General features: G+C 38.1%; 1 protein-coding gene across 1 annotated transcript in view; it reads left to right on the top strand.

Moving 5' to 3' along the window:
* Positions 1-6482, top strand: part of net (atonal bHLH transcription factor 8-like protein net) — a 62302-nt gene extending 55820 nt beyond the window's left edge. The window contains exon 2 of the mRNA XM_083141442.1: positions 2832-6482. Within this exon, the coding sequence (XP_082997568.1) occupies positions 2840-4102 (1263 nt within the window). The 5' untranslated portion in view covers positions 2832-2839 and the 3' untranslated portion in view covers positions 4103-6482. The remainder of the gene's footprint in view (positions 1-2831) is intronic.
* The last annotated feature ends 11937 nt before the right edge of the window (positions 6483-18419 follow it).

Raw genomic sequence — 18419 nt, 5'->3', positions numbered from 1 at the left:
AAGACAGCTATTCAGAAAAAGTTTCTGTTTACTTGTATGCAGCCTCCACCCTCTCCTCAAGAAGGTGGAATTGCCCACCCCCTTTTTGTCCAGGTGTTCGTCCTTGCACCCCCTCCCCCCACTAGCCAATGATTTGTGAAAGTCTTATCTGCACTCAGTTGCCAGTTGTGATTAGGGTACGTTGTGCATAGTGCTGAAGTGTGGCGTTAGCTTAACAGTAGAGAAAAACTAGAAGTTCTAAAAGAAGTGGAAAGAGGTGTGAGGAAGAAAAGTGACATATTTAAGCGAGAAACAGGTAGCTAATGTTGTTACACTTGTATGTAATTTTGTGTGTTAATACGCAGGGTGGCTACTTACCGGGAATTACTTGAATTCATGGAATTGTGCATGAATTTTTGTCCGTAGACGTGAAAGATTGTAAGTTTTATTATTTCAAGTTCCATAGAATATATACATATTTATTTATTAATGCCCTGAAGCAAGTTTTTCACAGTTTAGCATTATTTTTATCGGGAAGGAAAATAATAGAAAATAAAGTTTCGTGGAAAATGAAACATAATTCTCTCAATTCTTTTACTTTATTATAGAACAATCTATCTAACCGACTGAAAATTATTGCAAACTATGAAGTCTTGAGGTTGATTAGGTAAATTTGAGTTTCAAATTCTTATACAATTAACATTTATTTTGTAAATTAGTATATCCCGTAACAATTGTGACTTGTGTCTTCGGAACTTGAACTTTGAGCAACCGTTTGTTAGCTTCAAACTTTGATTTTCAAATATAATTATGATATTTTGAGTGTTCGCAAAGTAATTGAGTTACAGTTACTAATTTTAAAAAGTAGGCCTAACGCATTTGCAGATACTGCTACTTGAGAAGTAATTGTAAGTTACTCTTTTAACTACCTTCTGAAATCTGTTGGAAATTTTCTTGCACAGAATCAAATGTTAAAAAATTAAATGTTTTATATATAACATGCTACGAAGCCTAGCTCCCTTGGAAACAGTGTTGCCAAATTTAGCTCTGCCCCAAATTACAAATTATGTGTCGTAAAGTAATTTTTGATAATGTTACTTCTATTGCAACAATTACTCCGTCAGGTTTTTAAAGAATAGGTAGTTACAGCTCGAATTTCTCAAGAAAGTAATTGTTTGTAACTAGTTTCTTCCAAACACTGGGTCTTTTAATATTACTAGCTTTTAGTTACAATTAGGGCTGAGCCGATTCCGATGCATCGGCCGATCGATACTAGTGGTTTCGGTATTGGAAAGTATCGGTTGGACTTATTCACCGATACTTTTCCTGCATTTTGGTCCTTCAAGGGTCCGCAAAAAATGCCGCGCGACAGCCTCACAGTGTCTAAGTATCCTGGAAATTGTACACATCCGAAGTTTATTTTAATTTTGTACCAATTTTACGTGAAACTGGATTATGTGATTACATAACATGTATTTTCATATTGTGATGTAATTCTTTGATATTTTGAAGCAAAATTCTGGATATATTGATGCTTATAATTGGAGTGGAATAGCTTCACACTAATATTATGAATATTTTAAACAATTTTCAAGTATGGGTATGTGTGGGAATCGGTAATTAACAATACACTAACTCCGTGTATTTAATGTACAAGTTACTTGAATGTATGGTCTTTGTTTTATACACTTCTGCAAATATAATATCCAGAAGCCAGTATAACGATTAACTAACACACTCTCTAGCCTTCTTGAACCCGAGGTTCATGGCTGCAGCAACACAGGCCTGCCATCTGTCCCTATTCTAAGCAAGATATATATATATATATACTATTTTCCATCCCTACCGATTTCCTTTAGGTCCATCTCAACAGCGTCCCTTCATCTTCGTCTTGGTCTTCCTACTGGTATCTTACCATCAGGTTTCCCAACAAGAATCCTGTAAATCATTCTTTCCTCTCCCATTCGTGCCACATGGCCTGCCCACCTAAGTCTTCTTGATTTAATCATTCTAATAATTTCTGGACATGAATACAAATTATGTAACCTCCACTCACCTGTCTCCTCATCCCTTTTAGACCCAAATATTTTCCAAAGGATCTTATTTTCAAATGCTCGCAATTTATGTTCCTCTTTCAATGTAAGGGGCCAAGTTTCGCATCCATATAATAATACAGGTAAAATTACTGTTTTCTATATTTTAACTTTTAGTTTCTTAGATATTAAACGAGAAGACAAAAGTTTATGAAGAGAAAAGTAACATGCATTTCTGAATTAAGTCTGTTTTTTTATTTCCTCTTTAATATCATTTTCATTTGTTACTATTACTCCTAAGTACGTACTTGAATTTGGAAACTGGTTCAAACGAGTTGTTATCAATAATTAGATTTTGATTATTACCTGACACTTGCTTTCGGCCTGTAAGCATATATTTAATTCTCTTTTTGCTAACTTCCAAGCCTATCTCTTTAGATGCTTTGAAAAATACTATTTTAGCATTATTCTTCATTGTATTTACATCATCCCCCAGTAAGTCTACATCATCTGCGTATGCTAACATCTGAGTCACGCCGTTTAATTTTAGTCCTTCGTTAGTTTCTTTTACCTTCCTAACAGTGTATTCTAAGGCAAAATTAAAGAGGAATTGAGATAATGGATCTCCTTGTTTTAACCCATCATGAATTGTAAATTTGTCAATCCACACAAATTTTACTTTCTGTTTCACTGGTGCATACTTTTATCATATTAACAAGCTTCTTAGGTATTCCAAACTCGACTAATATATTACATAATTTATATCTTAACTGAATGAGTATAACGATTACTAAACTTTTCTTTTTTGTGTATTTCCAGGTGTCCAGATGGCGGCGGCTGTTCGAGAGGAGTGCTGCTCGGAGGACGAGCATTCGCCGACGGACACCAGCGAGGACAGCGTGGAAGTGAAGGTGCTGCCCATCGCCCTCGCCAAGAAGAACAAGCGGAAGTTAGCAGAACCAAGAAAGGTAGCCAACGAGAAGCGGCCTCCAGGTTCGTTGACTCCTCACAAGCGGCCGAAACTCGAACCCGAGGACACAAGTGTGAACACGGTGATACACCCGCCGGTGAGCCCGGTTTCCTGCAGCCGTGCCTCGAACCCAAGTCCCTTCAGGCCGTGGAGCCAAGGCTCTGCGGCGGTCAGCAGCGGCAGCCCTTTGCCGACCCTTCGCGGCCCTTCGGTGTTCGTGGACCATCCCGGTTTGCTGATACACGATCCCTTCCGGCCTCCCAGCCTGATCGTGGCTGCGGGGGAAATCGCCTCGCATCCTCGGCTAGTCCTGAACCCTCGAACGTTCGGTGTTGGTGACCATTCGTTGCGGCCTCCGTCAGCCAGCGCCTTCGGAACGGTGGGTCAGATCTCCCGTGACGACGAACCTCTTTCGTTGGTGCTAAAAAGTGAGGACAGTGAGGCGCAAGACTTGCGTAGGTGGACTCACCGCTGTGACGTGAGTTCCAAGCAGACTAAGTTCGCACCCTCAGAGAGAACATGCTTGGAAACGCAAGCGATTGCGAGCAGTGATGACTATGGACGCCCGCATTCACCGCAGCAGAACAGTAAATTCAGCGTGGAATCCCTCCTTGGTGCTTCTTCTAGAGCCGTACCGACTACTACTGTTTGGTCCACTCGTCCAGTACCTGCATCAAGACTCTCGGTTCAAGACTCGCCTCTGCAGTACACCCGCGGCCCGCCTTCCGAAGATGACGAACGGCTTCAGGACCCGTCGACCTCCGTGAACTCATCGCCGACCAGCAGTAGTTCGTGTCTCAAACAGAAGCAGAGAAACTACAAGAACATGACAAGGGAGAGACGCATCGAGGCGAACGCCAGGGAAAGAACTCGAGTCCACACCATCAGTGCTGCCTTCGATACACTCCGCCAAGCTATTCCATCCTACTCGCACAATCAGAAACTCTCCAAATTGTCCATACTGAGGATAGCTTGTTCGTACATCCTGACACTTTCTCGGGTGGCGGGGAAGGACTACAGCCACGACCAAAGTGCTCCGTCCTTAGCAGACTGTGTTGATCTCCTTTCTAGAACCATTCAGACTGAAGGAAAAGTTAGGAAAAAGAAAGACGATTGTTGATTAGTACATCGCCATTTCACCAAGATTTTCTTATTTGTGTTCATCTTTGTTGTTGTTTTTAACGCATTACTCTCTGAACCTATCTATACTTAACCATCATCCAATGATTAAAAGGTGATGCCTTGTTCGATAGATGCCAACTACATGAAATCATTTTACGCAATTGATGATTATGTTCATTATGTTGAAATTGTACTCACTATTTTGGAATGCACTTGCTTTAAATTCGTGATGCTTCTCAAGCATACAGAATACTAATTTGCTTTCTTGTTACAAGTATTTAACTATGCATTCACATTTTCTTCTGTTAAACTTATCATCTTTTCCCTGTATTATATTTTAGAAACCTGGTAATTTGGTTGTTATTTTGTCATTTAATACCGCAAGTACTTTGCTGTAAGTTCAAATAGTGTTAGTGACTATTCAATAGTAGCTCTAGCATTTTTTATGTGTACAAACAACTTTATGGAATATTTTATCAACGTATATATATATATCTACAAACAACTAAATTTGTTTGCTTTGGCATTAAGAATGAAATTTATAATTCGTCCAAATAATTGAATCAAGTGCCAAAAATAGGATTGAATCAGGTGGCCAAAAATTATAGACAAATAATTATATTGGATAAGTTTATCAATTTAAGGTCGTGATTTTTAATTAGGTATTTATTTTTTAAAATAAATCTTGACATACAAAATTTTCAAACTTTGTCATTCGAGCATTTATAAGGTTTTTTTTCGGCATATTTACCATATTTGATTATATTTACTATATATGTGACTTAAGGTGCTAGGAGTGAAAAAGGATCTTGCTCAGATATAATATGTTAAGGATAGAATCAAATATGCAGTCACTCTGGCAATATTAGTTCCTTTGGTATCTTCTGCTATTATGTGAATTGACGTAGTGTATTTTTGTCATTCAGTCACATTACATGCTACAGTCTGTTGGTTCAACAAGTACAATGAAAATATATGAGTTTTAAGAGTTCTTATACAACCATCCAAATATTCCACAATACCACACTGCAGAAAATTTAACAGTCAATGACAAGTTAACTAACCATAAATGTCAATTCGTCGCAAGTTCTTAAAAGTTGTTTCGATAGATCTTTATTCTTATGAACATAATGAAATTGGTATTTTATTTTTTTCATTCTTATAAGTATAAGATACATAAACAAGTATAAACAACAACAATGTACATAATTTGAAATCTACTTGGTGGCAAAGCTGCTGAGACAATGGCATTAGTTTATCTTACCTGGTGTACCTTGTTAGATCTTACAGATCGCCTCTGTGATATTTTGTTTTTTTCTATTATCTGAACTGTTTATATGTATCTAAGTATGTATGTGCTTGTGTGTAAGCACATCTATATGTTTGCATGCATATGAATATAATGGTGTGTGTGTGCGTGTGAAGATGTGTCTTGTAATTTCTGTTGTTATTCCACATGTGACGTGGATTATTATTCCTTCTAAATAGACTTTATGCATAAATTGAGTCTGACTTCAATTGCCATCCAACGAAATATGATTAATTGTGTTTAACAAGTCAATGCACGGCTTATGTGATAATGGTATTTGACCACAGTGAGCAATTTAGCACTAGTTACACTTGTTGAAACATTGTTGAATGAAGCACCATTTGACTATATTCTAGATTTAGTCTGAATGCCAGAGGCTAAACCTTATTTTAGAGTATGTATGAGGTTTTATTATGTTTTTCTTATTCACTTTTATGCCTAGTTAATAAACTGTTAATCTGTAACTTTTGAGCAGTTTGAATTATGCAAAATGGTGTCCTATATCACTACCCAAAAGACAAAATATCGTAACTAATGCTATGATTGAGTTATGTATACTAATAGTTTTATCATTTCATGCAATTATACTCGCAAGTAAATAATTTGACAATATTAAGTCATTGTTGGGGCTATGGGAGTACCTTCCACAACTTCTCTTGTAAGACAAACTATTATTAACTCTTCTTAAAAGCAGAAACTTATATGGAATTCACTTTCCTTTAGTACGACTAGAAATAATTTGGTGTAAACCCTATCTTCAAAATGCTCAACGATGCCGAAGATAAATCAAGTGAATGTAAAATCTATCCACTCAAAGCTATCAATAAGCTATATAACCTTGTACATACTCCAGTGTAAGGTTACCCCTATTTTTGTCATTTGGCACCCAGACTAATTTCTCATGTGCCATATAAATATGATGATATATATTACAAATTATGTACAGCGTATGTATGTAGTTCCTGAATAGATAATCTTTTGTAAGTGCAATGTATATAATGATATTATGTACGTGTGACAGATAGATATATCTGCTTAAAGCAGATGATATTGAAAAGAGTTGATATTAAAAAATAAGATCTTACATACAACGTATTTTTTTCTCCCTATGTATGAGGTTTATTTTCCAGGTGTCATTTCAAAGGAAAGAGGTATCAGCCAGAATGTAGTACCAAAATGTGTACCAGGTGCCTCATTTGTTATGAGTCCAAACGGTCGAAGCGTATTTATGTATATATCAAATAAGAGTGCCAGAAAGATAGATTTGATAGAGTACTGGAGCATATAACTAACTGCATTCTGTGAAATTCTGTAACGTAATTAATGTATCCCTCAGAATGTCCTGTATAGAACTTGCGACATATCTTCCAATGGTCTCATGATAAATGAAACATCCTATATATGTGAACATACCAAAAATTATGAAAATAACCAACGATTTTGAAAATTTTTAACAATTTCAATTTTGTTCTTGCATAAATGAATGTGTTTGTTGTGTAGAAGTCTGTAGTCTGCAATATTTTGTAGTTTTAGTTTTATAATTTTTTGAAACACACCAGACGTCTGATTTTGCGATTTAGTCGGGACAGTTCATTACTTTTAATCCCTGGCCCGACTTTTTTAGAACTGCAGTCATGATGCGAAAATGTCTCTTTTTTCTTCTTCTTTTCTTTGATAAATCACACTTAGAAATGTTCTTTATTGCAATAATAATTGCTAACACGCAATATTTCATTTATAAATGTATTATTTTTTTAACATAGAAATATCATGACTTTTCAATGGCGCTGATATAAGAGAATTAAATGAAATTTGAAAACATTGTTAATATGCGGAAGATAGAACTATTTGAATACTTCAGAGAATTGAATGTAAACAGTAGGCTGTACGCTGTGTGACAGATTTGTCTGTATCCGACTCGGTGCTTGGGATGGCCAAATCCGGATTTGTTACTGTCCGGTAAGGATGGCCAAATCCGGATAGTAAAAACTGAGAATCCGGATTTCGGAGGGAATCCAGGTTTTGAATGGAATCCGGATTTCGAATTCGATCCATTCTGGATCGCGCTTATTTTAAATGTTTCATAGCACGTAACTAAGTCTACTGAATATGTTTCCAGGTAATCCCAAACTGAGGAAGAGGAGTAGTTGCCTAACTGAAAAGCAATGGGAACAGTGTTGTTGCAGTAGTATTGTAAAGCTACAACAGTTCTTTGTTTCGGCCAAACATGCCCGATTTGTTCAAGGGCTCCTTATCTGTCGTAGCAGTTGCACAAGAGCGATATTTTGATAGATTGTACAAGATGCCAAGATGAGGACAAATTGAAGTGGGGATCCGACCCCTGTGTTCCCTTCCGATTTCCATGAAACGTGGTAGGTGTATAGAGGGGCCCAAAGGAAGAAATATGTGTTTTTATGTTTCAGCTAAAAACTGTTTTAGGGGGCAAAATCCCCTCAAATGAAAAGATGAGGACAAATTGAAGTAAGGATCTGACCCCTGTGTCCCCCTCCGATTTTCATGAAACTTTGCAGGTGTATAGAGGGGCCCAAAGGAAGAAATACGTGTTTTTTTTGTTTCGGCTAAAAAACTGTTTTAGGGGGCAAAACCCGCCTCAAATATCAAGATGAGTACAAATTTACGTGGGGATCATCTGACCCCTGTGTCCCCCTCCGATTTCCATGGAATTTGACAGGTGTATAGAGAGGCCCTATGCCCCCTGTTTCTTCCTATGCCATATTTACGTGGTTTCGGGGTCAGATCCCCACTTCAATTTCTCCTCATCTTGCCATTTGAGGGGGTGGCCTCTATACACCTGCCAAGTTTCATGGAAATCGGAGGGGGAGACTTAGACCTCCCTTGTAAGTGTATTAATTAATTACAAATCGCGCACGCGCGTACACGCTATATATATATGTATATTAGCAGGTAACAATATGTTATAAGCAGATTCTTACTTTCCAAAGAAGCGCATGTGGGATGGCAAAACGGATCCGGATCCAAAAGTTCTGGATCCGGATCTGAAAAATCCGGATCTGGCCATCCCTACACATAACCCCTCCCTTTCGGAAATCCTGGGCACGCCACTGCCCTCTCTCCCATAAAGAAATCCATGGTACGGGCCTTAACAACATTAACAAAATTAAGGTAAAACACGAATGCAAAACTGATATTGATATATGTATGAAATATTATTATTAACATAAAGCAAGAATTTAACAGAATCTAACACTTAAAAAAAAAAAAAAAACGTTTCATTTTGTAATCTCTCTCTGTCTCTCTCTCTCTCTCTCTCTCTCTCATTCTCACTCACTCACACACGCACCTCTTTGGATCTGGCCCTTCCCTCAAAAGAATCCTGGGTACGGTCCTGTACTATGCAATTTGGTATTTTGAACTGAAGTGAACATAATAAAAATACGACATAGCTATATTGAAATGAAAACTTGGTAGATTCGTACTCACAATCCTACGTTCATGTGAAGCTCTCAACCTGAAACTCGTGTAGGTATAATCTGTATACATGTGATATCTTTATGTATTTTATTTTGTTATTTTAATTATTATTATTTACATATAAGGCTTTATCATTCATTCTTACTCTGTCTACTGCGGCCAGACAGGAGTATTGTACTCAGATAAAAAAAAGTCTGAGCGCTATTTGGCGGGTCATGATTTTCATAAGCTACACATCAATATTTTTGGAATTTTGATAAAAATGTCACCGAAAGGCAATGAAAGAAACTCTGAAAATCTGTTAAATAGGTATATGTTACTGAAGTGATGATTCCTAAACATCTGTTCGATTCCGAAGCAATTCTTGATCTGGAAAAATAATAATCTTATGTTTGAATGGAAAGATGCATACAAGAAAGATACAAGAAGTTAATCGAAGTTGGTGCTCGTATAGAGTGACCCCAAGGGAGAAAACCTTGGAAGAAAAATCCCCGCGCAGCTTTCCCTTCTTCTGTTCAGCTTGGGCCATAAGGAAGGATGGTCCACTCTCCCCCTCCCCTCCCCGCGGGAGTGCGGTGCACAGGAGTCGCGGGTCTGTGCAGGTTTCTTTGCTTGTGGTTTCACTATAGTAGCTACCAGGCAGGCACGTATTTAGAAATATGTTTACAGGGGGTGGTGCAAATCAAGTGTCTCAATAATAATAGTAATAATAATAAATTAAAATAATTACATTGAATCAAATTAATACTAATTGCAATACATACATTAATATTATATTATTACATTAATAGGTAAAACGACGCTCCAAGGATAGAAATTATAACGGTGCCTATTCATTATGTAGCTTACCTGTAGCTAATATCGGAAAAATAATATTTTAAAACAAGTGCCCTGACAATGAAAATAATGCCAGATAGATGAAGAATTGAATATTTATTGAATAACAGAAATGATATTATATGCAGTTGGAGAAAGGTAAACTTTCTGATTAATATTTGATGTTTATTATATTATGAATAGTAGCACAAATCAAGATATTCTTTATCTGTGGTAGTAGTGTGCATACATCTTATTTGTAATGTCATTCAAAGCCGAATATATTCCTTGTATTCCAATAAGCTCAGAGGAAATTAATAACCATCGTTTATACAACAAATACTAAACAAGCATATTTTCATTATTTAATTTGAGTACTTGGGTAAGTCTTCCGGGGGGGAGGGGTCCGGATTCCATGGACCCGCCTCCTAAAAACACAGCTCACTTTCTACAATATCCGTTTCTCTAGTTCATAGCACTTTGAAACTTCCTCAGTGCGTCACTTTTGCATGTTCTGTGCAGCTAACTTCGTGAAGAACGTCTTTTTTTTTAATAAGTCTAAAATATTTCTGCCTATAAGCGAAATAAATATTGTAATATGATGCTGAATACTTTCCTCCTGACTGAACACACGTTCTGTTATGCTTATGATTAACAGACCCAGTTGCGATTGGTGCCTCCACTGGGTATCGAACCTGGGACCCTTTGATTACAAGGCGACGACGTTACCACTACGCCATCAGGGAGGCCATTATTCTTTTCGAAAGTGTTCCAAAATTAGTGATGCCAATTTGTGCAAATTTTCCTTCGTGTATCATCTCTCACAATGAAACAAGAAAATATGAACACATCTCTTTTTAATATGCGTCGTCGTTCACAAGTAATAGATTTATTCAAACTAATGAACAATGGGATCAAAATGTATGCGACAATTCTACCAATATACTTCGCATATAATTCTGCATACATAGTATAAATCCACTCCAAACGAAGGCAGGCCTCATGTTTTCTCAATGTATTTTGGTGCACATTTTAAACTGGAGTGGCCTTGAATGCTTAGATAAGTTATTGGACAATGTATGGCTTTAAAGTTAGTTACTAACTATCAATTGAGGAGCAGGCGCCAAATGCAATGCAAGGGAACACAAATACTACAGCTAGAATATTATTTACACAAAATTATTTTACTTTTCTTTTTCTTCGTTATATGTGGTTATATCATTTATTGATTGAGTTCTTTTATTTCAAATTTTTTGTACTGTGTCATTAATGCAGACTGGGATTCAAGACCAGAGCCAAGGGAAAAAATGCAGTGGAGTCGTCAGCACCACATTAATCACGTTTTCACTCCAATAACCATTACAAGACACATAGATGAATCAATGTGTTATATGGGGATAAAGTTTTGAAGAGGTTAGAAATGACATTGATTGCAAATCAGGACTGAAAGTGCATGATAATTGCCCAAATGAAAACAACCAATTCTGTACGGTTCCTACCATACAGGGACGTAGCTAGGTTGATCAGTTCGGGGGGCCAAATCTAAAATTTGTTCCTATGCAAATATTACCAGACAGTAAAGTTAAACAACTCTGTGTGATGCACACACACACACACACACACACACACACACCCACACACACACCCCACACACACACACACACACATATATATATATATATATATATGTTTTATATGTACATTATATTACATTATAATATTGCTACATATATAGTGCATTGGTATATAAAACTACTACGAAGTGTATATAATATATATGTGAATACTGGAGGTCAAATAAACATTAGAGTTCAAGAATTTTCAGGAAGCAAATCAATTTATGAAAGTACTACTATTAAACTATTACTTTACAGTTTTCTTAATGTATTTTATTTTCTGCCTGTCTCAATGACAACTTCTTCTTTTTTATCGAAACTACTGTGGAAGTGCTAAGCTGATTTCTTGACATCTGATAAATTATTCTGTGCAGGATTTTTCCTATTTAGCTATTCTGGAGAATCCTCCTGTGGATTGCATTATTGTCTGTCAAGATATTTGATATTAAGTTTCCGGAAAGACAAAACTACTACATTTATATTCAACACAGCTACAAATGCAACCATCATGAGGATTCTTCCAAACCTACAGGTGAAAGTGCCTCGCCGATGGTGTAGTGGTAAGGTCGTCGCCTTGTAATCAAGGGGTCCCGGGTTCGATATCCGGTGGAGATAATGGCACAGTGCTTCGGATCCCACTTTAAACTGTAGGTCCAGTCCTGATTAGCCTTTCTGTGCATAAAGTGAAGACAACAAATCAAACAAACAAACCTACAGATGAAATCTTACGCATATTCATTTTTCAGAATTTACGAAATCTGCTTAGCACTTTCAGAGGAGAAATGTTTTTGAAAATTCCTCTCTGCTGAGACATGCAAAAATCAGTACAACGAAGCTTGTAAACACAGTTTTAAACTATATACAGGAGTCGCAGCTGTGGACTGTTGACACATTTGTGTTCGTGCTTACTTACGTAGCAATTGCTAATCTTGAGACCGAGGCCATTACCGGAAGTTACATTCTTGGAACTATCAAAGAATGACGTCGTTTCGTTTGTAATGCAAACGAGTCTATGACACGATCAACATTTAATGACGTTGAAATTTCTTGTTCTATGTTTATGGTTGCCAAAGCAGATGTTCTCTCTTGGTTTGATTTGTTTCTGAGGTAAGATTTTAATCTCTTGTGCACGCTAAAAGATCGTTCACACGCACAAGATGATACTGGTAACGTTAATGCTATTTGTAACAGCTCTGCTGTAATTGGAAAAATTGTTTCCGGCAAAGCTGAATGCAGGTCAGAAATGCTGTTTAGTGTGGTCGTTTGTTTTATATTACGAACATAGTTTTGTAGTACCTCAATCTCATGTTGGTTATATTTGATATCAAACGTCTGTGCGAAGGCTTGCGGTTTTCAGTGAATTCACACAAAGCTGCGCTGAATAGCATACTGTTTTTAGTATAAAATCACTGAAAAAACTGTTATACCTGTTCTTTAATTGTAATACAATTCCACAACGAAATATTTTCATAATTACCATTATTAATTACAACTGAGAATAATTTCTATGTATCAATAAGCACAACACATTTTCAGATTTTAACTATTTAGTATTTTCAGAGCACTCCCGCATATAGTTTTAGTCATCATTTGGTGTCCTAGAACTCGATCGTTAGGGCGTCTGACTACCATGAGAAAGACCCGGGTTCGATCCCCGGCGGAGGTGAACCGGGATTTTTTCCCATCTGTTCAAGCGGCACGGGCGCCCACCCAGCGTCGTATAAAGTGGGTACATGGAGGGAACTCTGGCGGGTAAAGGCGGCCACCTTCGGCCGTGATCAAGAAAGTATGGAGCCCAAACTCCACACTCTCTATACGCCTACATGGCGTGGTGAAAAGCACAGGGGAGCACTTTACTTTTTACATTATTTGGTATCCAGTATGTCATCATTAACAAAACATATTACATACACGCACACACACATACACAGTTTTTTGGGATAACAATTATAATTTGTTACTTATTAGAAACGCTTATATTGAGAGCGAAGCAAACTAGAAAAATATTACTAATTTCATATCTTTCATTCTTTCAAGCAAGCAATAACAATTTTTCTTTCACGAGTCATCATGTAAGTAAACTGCTACATTTTCTTCGTCCTCTTGCATCTGCCCCGCCTCCCTCCCCCAAAGCCCTCCTGCCTCCTCACTCAAGTAATTCCTTGCTCGAGGGCACCGAGGTCATTGGACCGTTCTGGTACTTGGCACCCTGGATAGAAGCAAAATCTAGCAGAATGAACAAAATGAATCGGAAACAAAGATTTACTGGGGAAGGGAAAATTTAACCATATTTGCGTATTGCCTTTCAGAAACTGTGCTCTCAAACAGCAGGGGTACAACCCAGGGATAAGTCTTCTCTACCATTTGATTGTAATTTCCTTCCCTTTATCTTCTCCATCTTTCCCTTGTTCCCTTAAAGCAAGAAAGACCGCTCCTTGCAATTTGTCAGGTTCGACAGGTGACGACTGTCCTCTCACAGGAATATTTTATGACAGGCAGTTCAGAAAGTATTTGGGACGCAATGCCGCCTTTGGTTGTCCGCAAACTTCGCGCCAACATTTGTTGAACAAGATTGTTGTATTGTCTCCATTCAAGCTTTGTGCTGGTCTTAGGACCGCCTTGTGCCTTGTCAAGACGTTGCTTTCCTGAAGATAGAAGATCGCGTTTTATTCGTATTTCTGGGCCTCCTCGATGGCGCAGTGGTAGCGTCGTTGCCTTGTAATTAAGGGGTCCCGGGTTCGATACCCGGTGGAGGCACATAGTGGTTCGGACCCCACTTTAAACTGTAGGTCCAGTCCCTATTAGCCTTACTGTACATAAAGTGGGCTTAAAACAATAACTCAATCAATCAATCGTATTTCTGGCTGCGAATTTAGGCAGGGACGTAATGATAACAATAATAGGACGTTACAAAATCATATTAATAATAGTAATAATGATGACGCCTTTAACATTGAAATTATTTTCAAATTTAAATTCTAGCAGTATTCCATCGCAAGCAGCACTTTACATTACGCGAGTGATTTGTAACTCTCCTCCAGACACAAACGTACGCAGGATTTTCTTTCGGAGGGGAGGTGGAGAGAGACAATATAAAATATTTGGCATGTCGATAATTTGACCAATGCATCAATTCTTGACGCTGAGACGATATTTTCTGCAACTACCTCTTCTCTTCAGTCCCTTCTGTTCTCTTCTCCTTCTCCTTCTCCTCTCCCCTCCTTCTGCTCGCTCTGCTTTTATCTCATATCGCCTTCCCTACTTTTCTCGCATCTTATCTCCATCCCACTCATCTCCACCTCGTATCTCCTCTCCTGTCTTAGATTTCCGACTTTTACCACTTTTGGGATTCCTTTTTAAAGTTGTTCAAAGAGAGAAATGGTATCTAGGGTCATTTTAGGGGGTGTGGGGGTTGCACTTACCAATTTGTTTTTTTCCCCGAGTTCTTTACAGATTTCATTTCAAAATTTTGTTTTTCTCAAAGTTTCGGGAGAGTTGTAGCCTCATCAGCTCCCCCATGTGTACACCAATGCCTCGAGATGTAATAGGAAAAATAGGACGCGTGCCACTTTTCTTTCGAAAATTGTGCACCTCTAAACTTGCACCCTGCATTATCGCAAAACGACGTTGGTGGTTTGTACAAGTGTCATGAAGACACTGACTTAGGTATTTTCACACTTTGTTTATTTCTGTCACAGTTCGTGTTATCAGTAGGGAGCGCGTTTATAATAGCCACAAACCATGCTAAATAGACAGGTAAATTGGCGCCAAAAATGACAACTTCAAAAAGCCCAAAAGTAGGTAGTAAATATCAACTTGTTATTATCTTTGTTTTCAGTTCATTTGTAAGTTTTCCTTCATTAATTGCCATTTACTTTTATTCTATGTATATTTTATTTTTCAAATTTTGTACCGCTTTTTTGTTACTTTTAGTTAATCGCAATGTTGACGATTATGAATGGCAATTAATGAAGGAAAACTCGCAAACGGCCATCACAATTATATGTAATATGCAGAATATTATTAGCGACTCAAATATTCTGGTTTTTCTTGTTGTTTTTTAACATTCTCAAGAATAAATTCACATTTTTGCTTTATATTGCATATTTCTTATAACGACACGTTCACCACGGCGGGCCTCCCAGGTGTGGTTTACAACGTTCCCTTATAACCAAAGAGTGCCAGGTTCAAGTCCCGGTGGAGGCACATTACACAATGGGTCGGAGTCCAATTGACATTATAAATCCAGTTCCAATTAATATATTTGAGCATAAAATGGACTTTAAACAATTTTTGATTACGATGGCAAGTTATTGTAATAATGAAAGAAAATAATATCTCCTTCAGGATTCAAACCTAGGACTCAGTTTTACAGAAATTGTAATCTCTAGACCAGTGGTTCCCACAGTGTGCGCCGCGGCGCCCTGGTAGGCTTACGGGGCCGCCGCGTGATGTTCCAATATTTTCAATGAAATTCAGTCATCGATATGATTGTTCCAAATACATGTTCTTATTTTGTACTTGTTACATAAAAAATGTTTCTGAATTTTAAATATGTTTATTTTTTAACTTAAGGCAAGCAACGTAAGCACACTAACAGAGCGTTACAAGTGTTAGATAGGGCCTCCCCGGTGGCGTAGTGTTAGAGTTCGCCACCTTGTAATTAAGGGGTCCCGGGTTCGTTACCCGGTGGAGTCACATAGTGGTTCGGATCCCACTTTAAACTGTAGGTCCAGTCCCAATTAGCCTTACTATGCATGGACTTAAAACATCAATTCAGTCAATCAAAGCAAGTACTAGATAGGCCTACATTCATGACGTAGGCGCTGTGGAAAAATCTTGAAACACGAAGGGCGCCGTGAAACGAAAATGTTTGGGAACCCCTGCTCTAGACAGTGGAGATTAGCTTCGTTCGTCAGTGCTGTATATATTTTTTAAAACAATGCAAATAGAGGTAAAAATTATTTCTCCGTTCTGCGAGGTATCGGTAGACCGTTAACATCTGCTAGCAATGCCAACAATGCATTAGTGTACATGTTATTATCTCGGCTTCCACTCTCTCCGACATTCATTCTAAACCATGGCATCCATTACTTATTTAATTTATTCCAGTGTTCATGGCGGAGTGGTAAGCGTAAAGGGCTACGAAATCAGAGATCCCATGTTCAAACCTCCACCAGCCATTGGTGACTCATTCTGTTTGTCTATGCTCCCATCACTTTTCCATCCGTCCATCATTCATCAATCCACATCGACTTGTCGTAAAAATTAACCTACGAGGTAGGAAAAAAGGTAAAATAGCCAAAATGGAAACCTATTGAATTTTAGCCGCCTCAGTGGCTGAGCACGTTAGCTCCCGAATTACGATTTTGTCCCCAAATGTTCTATGTCCTCTTCATGCACAAATAGGAGGCCAATCGGGACTGGGCGTACAGTTTAAAGTTTGATCAGAACCACTATGTGCGTCCACTAGATATCGAACCAAGGATATATATGGAATTATATGGTGACGACATTACCACTACGCGATGTCCTCCCCTGGACAGGCAGGCGTGTCTTTTGTTACAGTCCATTCATTAATTTCTTGTATCACCGTTGCATATCTTTGACGAAAATCAAAGTACATCCAGTGTTCGAATTAAAATGGGGGGGGGGGAGTTTTTAATTTAACTCCTGACCATGTAAAGAATTTACCCTCATAAGTATATTCTAGATCATATTTTGCCATTGCTCAGAATTTGACGCAATCATTTCTTTCAATTTCAAGTAAATGTTACATTAATATCAACATATATATTGTCAGTTTCTGAACTAAATTTTACATTAAAATTATTACTGTTGTTGGTTTGCAAATTACAATATATATTTAATGAGAAAATATTTCCTGATTAATTTGCTTTCCTCTAAGAAAAATAATTCTGATATTAAATAAAAGTCCACTGAGACGAGATCCGTGATTCAGGCCCGTAGCTAGGCAGGGGCCAGGGGGGGCTGAGCCCCCCCTGGCATTGTCGTCAGCCCCCCCTGGCGTTGTCGTCAGCCCCCTGGTATTAGGTAAAACTATTGCATAATTTGTTTGCCGTGACAAGTGAAAATGTAGAGTGTAGATATTATTTGCTCATAACTTGATAGAATGATAAATTCACAGTACATGAAGAGCAGCTATCACATTTGTTCATCTTGTTTATAAACCGAAGTTTAAGTAACGGGAAGTATTTAGAAGGTTCTCTAAAGTTCTTCCACAGGGGATCTATGCACCTTCGCTCCCCCTCTTTCGGCTTTCCCTTGTAGCAGGTCCTTTCCATCTGCATCAAAGGTCATCGGCTCCCAAGTTTTGCGAAGGGAAGTTTTATTGCCCGGTCGGGGGTGGAATATAAGGGCTTGCCCATGCCCTGTCGGGGAAAAACATTGACAAAGACACTTTGTAGAGTTCTTCATTCGTGTAAAGAAGGTTTCGCGTTTGCGCGGGTGTTATTGTGTTTCGTATCTTCGTAAAACTGATTCGTGTGATAGTGAGTGTTTTTAGTGACGAATAATATAACCATGTTTTGTCCTTGGTGTGTAGTGTTGTGATATTTTAACGATTCCCCAGCACCATGGATAAATTTATAATTCGTAAGAAAACATCTGAATCTTTGACCACGGCGACCACCGTACCTACTCTTTCCCCATCTACGGCTGCCTCCAATCAAGAAGAGGATTTCTTGCCTACAGAAGTAAAGGACATTTCCAAACCAGGTGAGGAAATTAAACAGCTAAAACTCAAACATTACCCCCGAAATGCTGATGGACGGTGTTTTCAAAGTGACTGGTTTAAAATGTTCAAATGGTTAGAGTATTCACAATTTCTAGATGCAGCATTCTGCTATGCTTGTAGACAATATCGGCCTTTCGGATGCAAAGAAGTGGCCTTTACATCTAAAGGTTTTAAGAACTGGAAGGCAGCTCTCGATAAAACCAAAGCAGGGCTAGTGAAACATGATGCGACACTTACACACATAGAAGCAATGTCAAGGTGGGCAGAAAAGCAAAACCGTTCGTTGGTGGGAAAATCTATTTCTACACTAGTCAATCAGAATGTTCTTGAAAAGAATCAATATTATATCAAGAGCATTTCTGAA

The sequence above is a fragment of the Lepisma saccharinum genome, chromosome 20 (assembly GCF_977018435.1).
Source record: "Lepisma saccharinum chromosome 20, izLepSacc3.1, whole genome shotgun sequence".
NCBI classification, from domain to species: domain Eukaryota; kingdom Metazoa; phylum Arthropoda; class Insecta; order Zygentoma; family Lepismatidae; genus Lepisma; species Lepisma saccharinum.
The sequence above is the reverse complement of the archived record's forward strand: the minus strand, read 5'-3'. Positions and strand labels throughout refer to the sequence as shown.